Below are 13879 nucleotides of genomic sequence, written 5' to 3' on the forward strand. Positions count from 1 at the left end.
AACGAGGGACTATATACTTGTGTATAGAGCTAAGGATTTTATCCTTTTAGGTACACTGACTCTGACTTTTAGACTGATCGGGATTCTAGGAAATCTACATCAGGGTTAGTGTTTACTCTTAACAGAGGAGTTATAGTTTGACGAAGCATCAAGCATGGATGCATCATAGACTCCACCATGGAAGCTGAATATGTAGCTGCTTGTTAAACTGTTAAGAAAATTGAATGACTGAGATAGTTCCTTACTGATTTGGAAGTAGTTTCAAATATATACTTGTCCATCACACTTTATTGTGATGATAGTGGTGTTGTGGCAAATTCAAAGGAACCTAAAAGTCATAAAAGGAAAAACATTAAGAATAAATATAACTTGAGGATTGTTTTGGTGACGTGATAGTCATGAATATAACTTCGAAGCACAACATTGCTGATCTATTTACGAAGGCTCTCACGGCTAATGTGTTCAAGAGTCATCTAGAAAGTATGGATCTATGAGATATGTGGCATATTGTTTAGGGCAAGTGGGAGATGTCACTAGGGTATAATGTATGCCCTCGTTTATTATATTGTATATTGTACACTCCTTCCTTAGCTTTAGGACAAGTGGGATATTGTTGAGATTGGTATCCTAAATCTTTCATTTACAAGAAAATCATCAATAGTTTAGTAGCTTTCCTTGTGTTGTATGTAGATGATATCCTACTCATTGGGAATAATGTAGGATTACTGACAGATGTGAAGAAGTGACTAGCTGGCCTATTCCAAATGAAAGATTTGGCTGAGGCGCAGTTTGTTCTATGGATCCATATCATCAAGATCATAAGAACAAAATTTTGGTCCTGTCTCAAGCATTGTATATTGATAAGATGCTTTTCAGATATTCGATGTACAATTCAAAGAAGGGTTTATTACCTTTCAAACATGGAATTGTCTTGTCTAAGGAATAGTGTCCTAAGACTCCTAAAGAGGTTGAGAAAATGAGATGAATTATTTATGCATCGGTTATTGGCAGCCTTATGTATGCAATGTTATGTACCAGACTTGACATTTGCTATGCAGTAGGGATTATCAGTAGATATCAATCCAATCCGGGATTAGATCACTGGACAACGGTCAAAACATCCCCAAGTATCTATGGAGAACGAGGGACTATATACTTGTGTATAGAGCTAAGAATTTTATCCTTTTAGGTACACTGACTCTGACTTTTAGACTGATCGGGATTCTAAGAAATCTACATCAGGGTTAGTGTTTACTCTTAACAGAGGAGTTATAGTTTGACGAAGCATCAAGCATGGATGCATCATAGACTCCACCATGGAAGCTGAATATGTAGCTGCTTGTTAAACTGTTAAGAAAATTGAATGACTGAGATAGTTCCTTACTGATTTGGAAGTAGTTTCAAATATATACTTGTCCATCACACTTTATTGTGATGATATTGGTGTTGTGGCAAATTCAAAGGAACCTAAAAGTCATAAAAGGAAAAACATTAAGAATAAATATAACTTGAGGATTGTTTTGGTGACGTGATAGTCATGAATATAACTTCGAAGCACAACATTGCTGATCTATTTACGAAGGCTCTCACGGCTAATGTGTTCAAGAGTCATCTAGAAAGTATGGATCTATGAGATATGTGGCATATTGTTTAGGGCAAGTGGGAGATGTCACTAGGGTATAATGTATGCCCTCGTTTATTATATTGTATATTGTACACTCCTTCCTTAGCTTTAGGACAAGTGGGATATTGTTGAGATTGGTATCCTAAATCTTTTATATTCTTGTAGTTTGTAAACTTGTGTAAACAAACTTTGTTATTAATAAAATAATTGTTATTTTATATGTGTATTAACCCAATCCAATAAACTATGATCCTAGGTTATTTTTTGTAACTTAAACATGTAAATGAAGACATACAAGTTGATCATGTTTAAATAATAACCTGAATAGTCTATAGTAGATGGATAAGGTTGGGAACCATATCCTAGCGACACTACAGATACAATCCGCTTTGTAATTATTACAATTGTTGTAAAGTGTTACAGATGATCTGATCCTAATCATTCATGTGGAAACATGTGAGCGAGGGTATCCTATACAAAAGAGTTTGTATAAGATTGAACTACGAAGTGATTAGTATCTCTTTATAATGCTGTTACTTGAAGAGACTTATATTTCACTAGGATGGCCATAGGTGACTTGACATTAATGCTGAGTGAGTTGTGAACTCCTGCCTATCAGGGCAATCGTTTGATTTGCATAGGTGGGAGTGGCCAAGTTCGCCGACTCAATATGCCTACCATTTTAAGGATTCGTCTGAGTGGGGTGTTAGGAACTCAACTGTACAAGATGTAATTCACTCATTCCCTTTATTAGGACAAGTAGATGAATTACTCGCTTAAGGATTTATTCTGGATCTTGAACAATGAGAGCCCCCACCCTCTCACTAGCCAGAGAGGGGTCTAGTTATAGTGGGACTATGACTAATTGTTCATTAGAGGGATCAGTGGTACATAAGGAGTTAGATGTAACTACAGGGATAAAACGGTAATTTTGACCCAATTGTACTTACAAACAATTTGTGAAAGGTTAATGTGTTGTTGATTGGTTATATCTAATGGACAAAGAAATATATCTGTAGTGTGATAGCAGTAGTTTTAGTGTCGTTCCCAAACCCCTTTCTATACAAATAAAATTTATAAATCACCGAACAAACCCTTTATACTAACTAGTAATACAAGTAGCAAGTCCGGGGTCGAACCACAGAGAGTCTAATATGGATTCATAAAAGGTTAAAACTTGTAGAAAGTAACCGAGAGGGGGGTGGGGTGTGAAAATTGTTAAAAACAAATTTTGGAAACAAAAAAAAAGTGCAATGTAATAATTGTGAAAATTATCGATCAAACAAACACTTAGCTTAGGCATTTTTAATTTAATTCATTCCTCAATAATTCTATCATAGAATACAAAAAGTTTGTGTGAGATTAATCGAACTAAAAACTTAGCATGCTCAATTAGAATCCTAACAGGTAGTCCATAAAATCATGTTAATTAAAAGAAGAGCGAGGATCCTCAACCAATCAATTAACTAACAGGCCTTATGCTTTAGGGCAAAACTAATCCAATTAATTGGTTTCCATTGTCTAACCGATTAATTGAGTGAAAATTGTCTAAGTTAGAAAGTAAATGCTTGTCAATTAGAATCCCAAATTAACACAACAAACTGACTTAACTTTTGCTTTCTAGGTGATGATTACTAACGATTACAAATTAGGGCCAATCAAAGCAGTCAATTAAACGTGCATAGTTAATTTATCCAATTATCCCATACATGAAAACTGAAAATATACTCAAGAAAAATTCCACTAAAACAAAATAATACTCATAGAATTACAAAATGAGTCTCATGAATTACATTGGAATGAAATTAAACTAGCTAACCCAAGCTAAGTTCTTACCCTTTAGCCACGAAACATGTCGAAAATCAACACGATTGGCAAAGGAGAAGAACTTATTACAAAACTAAAACCAAAAGAAATAAAAACAGAGCTAGAAAAGAGACTAAAATGCCTAAAATCGAGAGTAGAAGGTAGAAGATGGAATGATTTCGGCTGAACCCTAAGGGTTCATTTTATAGGCCAGCCGCAGCGTTGCAACGCTCGGTTGCACCGTGCACGCTGAAGGGTTCACGTAAAACTTCACAGCGTTGGAGCGTTGCAACACTGATGCTTCTGTCTTTCAGCGTTGGAGTGCATTGCAATGCTGGCGTCCTTGAGTTTCCAAAGCATTGCAATGCTTGGGGGCAGTGTTGCAATGCTGCCCTGTGTCCAAATATTTTTTTTTCCTTTTTTGGTCACTTGATCGATTTAGCTTCTAATTTTGTCATTTTAGCGTCTTTAAGTCCCGAACGCTTGATCCAACCGTTTGTACACTCGAGTTCTACAAAGTAAGTAATTAAACCAAATTAAGTAGCTAAACAACCCTGAGTTAAAGCAGAAGAAAATAGCACATTTCAAGTGCTATCATAGAGCGAAGAGTGCAGTTGTCGGTCTTTAGTTGAATGACCAATAGTTAATGGGTGTTGATTAATCTGATTAAAGAGTTTAATCAATTAATCTCATATCATTGAAGCTTCAATCTATATATCCATAAGGTCACATTGTTAGCTCGATAGGGATTAGTGAGAATCAAACTAATTTTTGTTTAATTTGAATTATTCAAATTAATTAAAAGGGAATTAATTGCATGAGATACAATTAATATAATGTAAATTGATAAATTATTATAAAGTATAATGTATGTGATACAATATAATATAAAGTTTTATTGAGAGAATTAAATATTTGAATATGATTCAAATATTGATTGTATAAATATGATTCATATAAACTATAGGCTAAAATTAATATGAATATGATTTATATTAATACTATAGTTATATGAGAGAATTGTAAACTATAGGTTATATATTATATGAGATATAATATATGGTTTAATTATATTAATTGGTAAATATAATTAAATTAAATTTGAATTTATGAAATTCAAATTAAATATAACTCCCTGAAAATGAGTTGGGAGTTATTTTATAATTTACTCACTCAAATATTTCTCTCATATAATTGTTTTTGAAGAGGTTGAAAAATAATACGTATTTTTGGAGATCTTGCATAATGATTATGCCATTCTCTTCATCTTCTTCCTTCTGTAAAACACAACTCTCTCAATCAATTATGGTTTTTTTCCCTTCATCAAAATCCATAGGAAGTCCACAACTCTCCTTTGATTCTCTCCTTGAGAATAACAATGAAGACTTTTTGTGGTGGTATTTAAGAAGCCAAGGTGTTCGTGTGGCTGTGTTCGTGGTGTTCGGGATCAACAAGGAGTAGTCTTGATCGTGATCTTACTGGAGAGAGGAAGCGAGAAGATTAGATCTTCAAGTGTTAGTCTAATTTCTTCCCGTTTTCCTCTCTGTACTTGTAGAAGCATGTTAAGTGTGAATGTTTATCCAGTAGTTTCCATTTTCTCTGTTTCTTAAGTTCTGTAAAATGAGTCTCAAAGACACAAGCGATTGTTTGCTTCCATTATGTGAGAATTCTAAATCCTTTCAGTTAGTGTCATCAACAGGATCATGGGCCAACTTGGAAAAGGGACATTGGTAAGCTATAAAACGGATCTTTCGTTACCTTAGAGGTACGTCTAGTGTTGGACGTGTTTATGAATTGATACAAAGTATTTAGTGACTGGTTATTCTGATTTTAATTATGCTAGAGATGTTGACAATAAGAGGTTGATGACTGGTTATGTGTTCACTCTGGGTGGTTCTATTGTTAGTTGGAAGGCGGCCTTATAACCTACAGTTACTTTGTCTACCATTGAAGTATAGTACATGGCTTTGATAGAGGCTACTAAAGAGGGATGGTTGAGAGGGCTAGTTGATGATCGTGGTTTACATCATGATCAAAGTTATTGTGCATTGTGATAGTTAGAATCCAATATGTCTAGCCAAGGATTAAGTTCATCATGAGAGAACTAAGCACATAGATATAAGATATCACTTCTTGAGAAGTGAGCAAAGGGTTAAGGTGATGAAAATTGGTCCTACTGATATGTTCACCAAGTTAGTTCTACAGGGCAAGTTTCAACATTGCTTGGACTTACTGAATATTTTGAATTGTTAATGGCCCCTTTTAGGACGCTCCAAGGCATAAGGGAAAAGTTTGGGTACATCTGATGTTTGTGTTACATTTGTTACATTTATTATATGTGAAAGAATTCAAGTCAGGATAGAGATTTGTTAGAATATCTTGGATTTATTATTGGCGCTTCGAAACCTAAATTGTATTTGTATTTATGTTATTTGTACTATTTACGATTTTGACCCTAAGTTTAAAGGAGTGTATTATATAAACTCTCTAACCTACTAGCGTCTTTGACTCTATAATCTGAACTATTCTCTCTAATATATTCTCCTTCTACCCAAGGACGTAGCTAATACATTATCAATGAACCACATAATTGCCCGTTTCGATTTTCTATTGCTTTTATGTTTTCTATCTATTTTTTACTGTTGATTTCTTAACAAAATTGTTCTCTTAAAAGAAAAAAGCTAAATATTTGTATGCTAAAGCTCATAGACCAAAAGTGTTTTCTAACTAAATATTTTCATTAAAAAAAAAGGTTTAAATACCATTTTGGTCCTTGTACTTTTGGTTTTTGTTCATTTTGGTACATTTACTTTCAAAATGTTCATTTTGGTCCCTATAATTTCAACTTTGGTTCATTTTGGTCCCTATACTTTAAAAATGTTTATTTTAGTCCTTGTACTTTCAACTTTGATTCATTTTGGTCCTTGAGCTTTAAAAAAAGTGACCATTTTTATCCTTTAAAAGTGAAAATGAAGGAACTAAAATGAAAACTTTTTAAAAATATAAAGACCAAAATGAACCAAAGTTAAATGTACAAAGAATAAAATGATCGTTTTTAAAGCATATATGGATCAAAATGAACTAAAGTTAAAAATATGAGGACCAATATTAATAATTTAAAAGTATAAGAACCAAAATGAACCAAAACCAAAAGTATAGAGACTAAAGTAGTATTTAAACCAAAGAAAAATTATTAGCATGTTAGTCTAAACCTAGTGTTCTGTTGGGCCAATTTCTTAAAATTTGGGCCTCCCAGTGAAAAGTGGGCTGAAACCACAAGAATAAGAAATTGAGTCGGCCCACTAGGAAGGGGGCAGTTTAATCTTTCAAAGAATCAAGACGATAATCCCTAGTGGCTAGCGTCACTCTGTCCCTCACCGTCTTTCTTCAATCAAAACTTCGAACGCACCTATGCCCGAATCATTTTCGCGGGCTCAGGGTTTAAGAACAAGTTGCTCTTCTCTAAAACCCTAACATTATGCAATCCCAATCCTTCTCTCGTGGGCTTCCCTCCCCACTGCTCGGATTTCCCGATGCCCGTTCTCGCTTTCATCAAATGGTCAGTACTTGCTTCGAACATTTGATTTCATAATTGTTCTCTTGTTCGGAAGTAACGTTATAGTTTTGTTCTTCATTTCTTCTCCAGCAATTGCGAAACCAAGTTTCACCAAGGAGATTAGGAGTGCAGCTTGAATTTTCATCCAAGTGTATGTTTTCAATTATTCTTCCAAGTTTCACCCTGTTTATGGTTAATATTGAGTGAGAGATGTCTGTTAAAATAATTTGGCAGGGGATGTGTTGAAGAGGAAGAGAGGGACGTTCATGTGTGTGACTGATTCTAATAAAAACCCTCAGTTGGAATCATCTGGAGTGGAAAATCATGTTCTGTATGTTAGTAGATTGAATGGAGTGGAGCCCTTTCGTGGGAAACCTGGCTCTATCTCATTTCATGGTCTGACTCACCAGATGGTAGAAGAGAGTAAATTGATGTCAGCTCCTTTTAGAGAAGACAAGGGCTCTCTGCTTTGGGTACTGGCTCCTGCGGCGTTTATCTCATCTTTGATTCTTCCTCAAGTTTTCCTTGGCGGTTTAATTGAGGCTTTCTTCAAGAATGAGATTCTCGTAGGTATTTAATATTGAACTTAGTTCATTTGTAGATTGTGATTACTGGGGTGTCCTTGTGTCTGTTGTTTGTTGTTTGTTTCATACCATTGTGTGCGGTAGTATTGGTAGCTGAGTTTATAATTGTTATTTAAACTACTAACACAATACAATTGCATTATTCAAGCAGAAGTTGTGAGTTCATTGGTGTTTGAAATCCTATTTTATGTTGGAGTTGCCACGTTCTTGCTCGTTACCGATTGTGTTCAAAGACCATACTTGCAATTCAGCTCGAAGAGGTGGAGCCTCATTACAGGCCTTAGAGGATACTTGACAACAGCTTTCTTCATTGCTGGCTTCAAGGTTATAGCTCCACTATTTGCCGTCTATGTAACTTGGCCGATGATTGGCCTGCCTGCACTTGTTGCAGTGTTTCCATTTCTAGTTGGTTGTATTGTTCAGTTAGCATTTGAAACCCATCTTGATAGGCGTGGCTCAGCTTCTTGGCCACTTGTTCCAATCATTTTTGAGGTATTTCACTTATAGTTATAACTCATTCCTCTTTCCTTCCAAAGAGTAAACGGGATATTTTACAAAGTGAATCAATTTGCAGGTATATAGACTTTACCAGTTGACAAAAGCTGCCCATTTTATGGAAAGGTTGATGTTCCAAATGAGGGGGCTTCCTACGACTCCGGACTTGTTGGAAAAAAGTGGAGCTCTTTTTGCTATGATGATAACCTTTCAAGTCTTAGGAGTGGTATGTCTCTGGTCGTTAATGACTTTTCTTTTGAGGCTTTTTCCTTCCAGACCCGTGGCAGAGAATTACTAGTGTTGTTACATTCTGTACATTTTGTTGCAAGTAGTTGTAGAACATTTATCATGACTTGTTCAATGAGCTCCATATTGTTGTTAGCTGTATCCCTATCAATCAGGACTTGACTTCCTGTTTGACATGAGCTAATTTTCTTCAGTTCTCGTAAGTATTACTTCTATTCTCTACAATGATTTTCTTTTGATCCGTTAGTATTGTATCATTTTACTCCCTTGTTGCTCTGAAGTTTGGGTCAGAAGGTGATATTGGAGAGCCTAGATCACCAAGCTGCGCATTTCATTCAATAATCCTTAATCGGTGATACTCTCTGGCATCCATAAGGTTCTTTGGCACCTAGAAAAGCAGAGCCATCCAGATTCCATTCTGCTCTTTTAGCATTTGGTCAAACACTTCAACCAGTGTTTAAAAGAAAATTGATTCAAAGTCAAAATCGTTTCTTGCATAGTATTTATAGATAAATCCAAATATTGTAGTGGAAGATTTGAATGGCATACTTCTTGGTTACTAATCCATTATTTCAATCTCCATCTTCACGAAAATTTTCGTCTAGAATCAGGTTCCTTGCAAGAAAAATTTTTCATCGGGTTTTTTAGTTTATTCCTTTTTTAACAAAATTATATTTATTTTCAATCAATGATTACAATATCTGACGACATGTCAATTGAAAGGTTCGACATCGATATTGAATATCCATTGATATCTTCAATATTTTTTATAATTGCTTGTAAAAAAATAAAATATAACATCTTTTTAGTCTAGTATGAATTGAAATCTAATAGTAACATCCATACTTAGTTTGAAACTTTTTTTTGTGTGAAATAAAGCTTAGTTTGGGATTAAAGTCAACTTAATAATTAATTTATATAAATATTATCATTTTATTTATTTATAGAAATATCTGAGTATCAATATTTTATTGATTTATCTATTAATATATTCGTAAAATTGAAATTTTAATATCAATATTGATATCATTATTTTATCCTTCTTTTCATTTAATTAAGATCTTAAAAAATATTATTTACATAGAGTAATTCTAATACAATTTCTATTTAAATAAAACATTATAAAATTTGCTAATAAAAATAATAATATTCAATATGCGAAGATGTAATTCAAATGTTAACTTTCCATAATTTTTAAATTCTAAATATTGTAAAATTATAGTTTTTCCAATTTAAATATTAACATTTATAGTCTAGGGATAAAGTGTTCATTTGAGGGTTATATATATATATAATTAAATGGAATTGGGGAGTATAATTTTTGTGCCTATTTAGCCAAGGTGAAGATGTTGCTCCCTCTCCCATTTTTCGTGTAATTGAAGATGCGCCTCGGGGGTTAAATGAACATTGTAAACATATAATATAAAATATTAGAAACTAGTTTTCCTAAATAAATTTATATTGTAAATAGCATATATAAAAGAATTACACGAATAATATTTACAAAATGCAAAGTTAATTTTAAATCTTCTTACATTGTGGCACTTGGATTTTTTCCACCTTTCATTTTCATTGTAGACTCCTTATGGACTTGACCTATAACCCACTTTTCCTGGTCTTGTCTTGTTTTTCAAGTTGGTCTACATAAGAGATCCATGCACCAGTGTGGTGCCAAGCTTACCACATTCTGATGCATAAGTTAGTATTGGGAGTGTAAGTTCCGCTAAGCACATAAAAAGTAAGGTCATGGCTCTCCATTGAAGATTACTTACTCTTCCCTTTTGGGGGTTGCCAAATAAGTCTATTTATAGGTCATTCCTCTGATACTTGCACTTTGGTAACGTGTAATACCAATAGATTCAGAAAGATTGTGAGTATCGAGGTTGCAGGTCACTAGCATTGGTCTCGTCTGGTCAACTTGGACCATTAAGCTCATCTTGTTAACATGGAACCCAAGGCTCTGACTTTTTCCATTTGTGATAGAGTTTCTTCATCCTACCTCCCAATTTCCCTTGGGCTTGAGGCCCGCCCATGGGCTTTGTGAAGGAACCATTGAAGGTCCTTGAGCAGAAACGGGATCGAACTCAAATCTCAAAATTTACAGAACGTTTTATTTATAGAGAACAAACAAAAAAAGTATGCATTTAATTGGAAAAACACAACACACTTGGAGAATTTTACAGAATAATAGGTTTAGAAACCCTTGCCTTTGAAGACCAATTGATAGCTCTAAAAAAGAGCTATATTTCCTTGCTTAATTTGAGTTCGTTATTGGATTTTATGTGTTTATTATCTTATTTTGTATGTTTCGAGCAACCATGAGGTAGAATTGACGATTTGGTGAAGAACAAGGTTAATTTGAAGTAATTTGGAGGTGATTTGAGCATCCAGGCTTCAAAAGAGCGAAAATTATGAAAATGCCATTATCACAAGGTTGTAACGCTCACCTGACGCTTGCCCAACGCTATACAACGTTGCAACGCTCGTCTGACGCTCGCCTGACATTACAAGGCAGAATGTGCAGTGTTACAACCCTCCGAAGTTTGCACAACGCTACGATGATTTCTATAAATACTCCTCTTCATCTTTAGGTCAAAATATGCTGAATTTTAGGGTCGAATTTGATGGAGGCCGAGGTTAATCTTCAATCTTCTTCTTTTCCCTTCAAATTTAATATCTTTAGGTTAATTTTTCCTTTTGATTTTGGGTTGTAATCAATGGATCAAATGTTTATCTCGGATTTTTCTATGAATTAAGAGGTAATTTCTATCTAATTTCTTTGAGCAGGAGCCCTATGTTTAATTTCTTGAGAATTCTGTAGTTGAATTTGATATTCTTCAATTCTATGTTTTTCTTTGAATCTTGGTGTAATCAGATTTCAATTTGTGTGTTGGACTGACGACCCTATCATAATTGCATGTCACCACTAGTTAATTTCAAGTTCGCGCGTTTTCTTGTGTTCGTCTATGCTTGAATTTATTCTGATAGCAAAAAATTAGATGTGAATGCTTAAATTTATAGGTTGACATTGAATCTTGGTAATGCATGTTTAATCTATATTTGAAGAATAATTTGGTTACTTGAATATGACTTTTCCTGACATTTAATCGATGCGATTGAATCCTCATTCTTAATGCATATGCTTTTTAATTCTATATGATCGCTAAGAACCCAGTAGAACTAAGAGCATATAGTTGAATTAGGTTATGGTCTTTCCGACCTTAATTAATAATTAGGAAGCTTGATTGATTTTGATTTAATTGATTGTCGGTCTTTGTAGAGATTAGTTAAGTCAAATCGATATAGTAGTCGTGCATGCATAGAATATAACATTTGTTAATAATTGATTTCCATGATAGAAATTGCATAGAAAACTCTCTTTCTTGCTCTAGAAATTAGATAGGCCCCTATCCTAGATTACATTTACTCTTTTATTTCAATTTCTCGCATTTTTCTCTTCCATATAAAAAACCCCCCATTTACCGCTCTAGTTAGAAAATTGGCTTAACGAAACATATCGCACTTCCCTGCGGATCGACTTGGACTTACCACTGTTGCCACGTTTTAGTAGTTATAGGAGTAGTTTAGTATTTACAAATTTTCTTTTGATCGTTAGGCTTTTAGGATTAAATGACGCCATAAAAACCAATTGTCAAAATGGCGCCATTGTCGGGGTCGCCATTATATTTTGTTAGTTAAATTTCTAGTTAGAGCAGCTTTTGCTTTTGATTTGTTATCCTTTTTGTGTCAGTATCCTAAGCATGGACAAATATCATCTTCCTGCGAGAATGCATTCTAATGGTTTGTCATGTTCCTACTCCCTACGATAACAAGGATGGGAGACGATCAAGTGGAGCTTCTTGGCCTAGTGACGAGGTTTGTGACATTTCAGGTCAACTTGCTGAGTTAACTTCTTTGGTTAGTCAATTGGTTGCAGGTAAACCACAATAGGTGCAAGCATGTAGAATTGATCACCCTAAGCATGTCCAAATCTACAATAGAGCCCTATGCCACAAGACTACTTCATGGGAGAGTATCCTAGTTATATCGTCGATCTAGATGGAAGAAGTCCTATGGCTAAAGAAACCTAGGACGGGACTAGTGCCGCTATGATCCACACCTTACCACATTGACGTGTCAATGCAAACTCACACCGCTGACTCAGGTATGTCACTAGAAGATGTGATTAGACAACTTGCTATTAACAATCTTGTTTTTTAGCAGGAGATCCGCCGCAACCTCCAGCAGGAGAGCTTTAGTTTTCAATCTGAGGTTGGAACTGATCTTTCAAGTTTGAGAGACTTGGTCACTCAATCTTCTGATTCAGTTGAAAGAGGATGTGAATCCCTGCTACCCACATTTTATGGCAATACCAAGGCGTGTAGCAATGAGGTAACCTATGTCGACATTGAGGATGAGTTGGAGGTTAGCATGCCATGTGTAGAGCCAGTTTGTGAGGACTATGAAGAATCTGAGCCTAAATTGTCGATTTTTAGGTGATGGAGTTAGAAGTTGAAAAACATTGCCTTGTTCTACCATCTGGTATATCGTTTATTTTTTAGTTTTGTTCTTTTTGTTCTTAAGAGTTTGTTGAATGTCTTAATTTGACTCTTTTGAGTCATTTGAGTCATTTGATTTTTTCTTTTTACGTTTTTTGACTAATATGAAAAATACCAAATTTTTCATGCCTGGTTCTCTTCAAAAGATGAAGAGTCTTTTATTGAGCTATATCGACTCATCCAAGAAGAGACCAGAGAAATATGAGAATCTCTTTGTGCCTCGACAGGGGACAGGTCACAACGAGTAATCAACGTTAAAAATTTGTCCTTCCTGGAGGGAGCCAAGTAATAAAATTTACTACTTTCTTTATTTGTTTTATAAATTAGCTTTCTTTTTATTTTTGTTTTGTAGGGACAACCTAAAAGAGAAGAGCATCTTTCTAAGAGGCAAGCCCTATTACCACCATCATCTCGTGCACGACAGTATTTTCAATAAAGGTTTTCTGTTCCCTCGTCACTTTTTCTTTTTTAGCTATATTTGAGATACATTGGGAATAATGTATTATTTTAAGTTGAGGGTGGGGTACCTGTTGGGTAATATATCTTAGCTTGTGGTCCTTAGCACTTTGCTCGAACTATGCTTTCTGTGCTTTGATTGTTTTGTTTCCTCTGTTACTCTATTGTTATTATAATGATTTATGACGCACTCTTCCTATAATAAAATTTGCATGAAAGAAATTTAGGAAAGCATGATCATGATCTTTAGCCCATTTTTTTAAAAAAAATTCTTGTCTCTTATGCATCTTAAAGTCATTGTTTTGCGAAACTGTTGCATGCTTAGAATTGGGTTCTCTGGTTTGTATTTTTGTTGTCACCCCGAAAGGTCCACCTTTGACTTAGGAGTAACCTTACTACTTGTAGAGCAAAACTAGACAAAGTGGATAAAATAGGACCTACTATAAATAATAAAAAAAAAACAAAATTAGTAAAAAAAAAAAAGTAGAAAAAATGCAAAAAAGAAAAAGAAAAAAAATGAGGCATATGTCGGTGTGCCTGCAAAAAAAAAAAA

The 13879-nt window shown here is 34.5% G+C and overlaps 1 protein-coding gene across 1 annotated transcript; it reads left to right on the forward strand.

Annotated features, from left to right (window-relative positions):
- Positions 1-6741: 6741 nt before the first annotated feature.
- On the forward strand, positions 6742-8536 carry LOC120091332 (tRNA-processing ribonuclease BN). The gene is made up of 5 exons (XM_039049321.2): positions 6742-6989; positions 7077-7137; positions 7221-7556; positions 7722-8062; positions 8145-8536. The coding sequence occupies exons 1-5, from the start codon at positions 6909-6911 to the stop codon at positions 8361-8363; spliced, it is 1038 nt and encodes a 345-aa protein (XP_038905249.1). The 5' UTR covers positions 6742-6908; the 3' UTR covers positions 8364-8536.
- The last annotated feature ends 5343 nt before the right edge of the window (positions 8537-13879 follow it).

The sequence above is a fragment of the Benincasa hispida genome, chromosome 9, assembly GCF_027475165.1.
Source record: "Benincasa hispida cultivar pf3 chromosome 9, pf3_genome.v1.1, whole genome shotgun sequence".
NCBI lineage: Eukaryota > Viridiplantae > Streptophyta > Magnoliopsida > Cucurbitales > Cucurbitaceae > Benincasa > Benincasa hispida.

What these genes read in the sequence shown, in the direction of transcription:
- LOC120091332 (XM_039049321.2), top strand. Translation starts at nt 6,909, where the DNA reads ATGCAATCCCAATCCTTCTCTCGTGGGCTTCCCTCCCCACTGCTCGGA. An exon ending in GCTTGAATTTTCATCCAAGT is followed by an intron (nt 7,138 to 7,220) that starts GTATGTTTTCAA and finishes ATAATTTGGCAG; the next exon opens with GGGATGTGTTGAAGAGGAAG. An exon ending in TTGTTCCAATCATTTTTGAG is followed by an intron (nt 8,063 to 8,144) that starts GTATTTCACTTA and finishes ATCAATTTGCAG; the next exon opens with GTATATAGACTTTACCAGTT.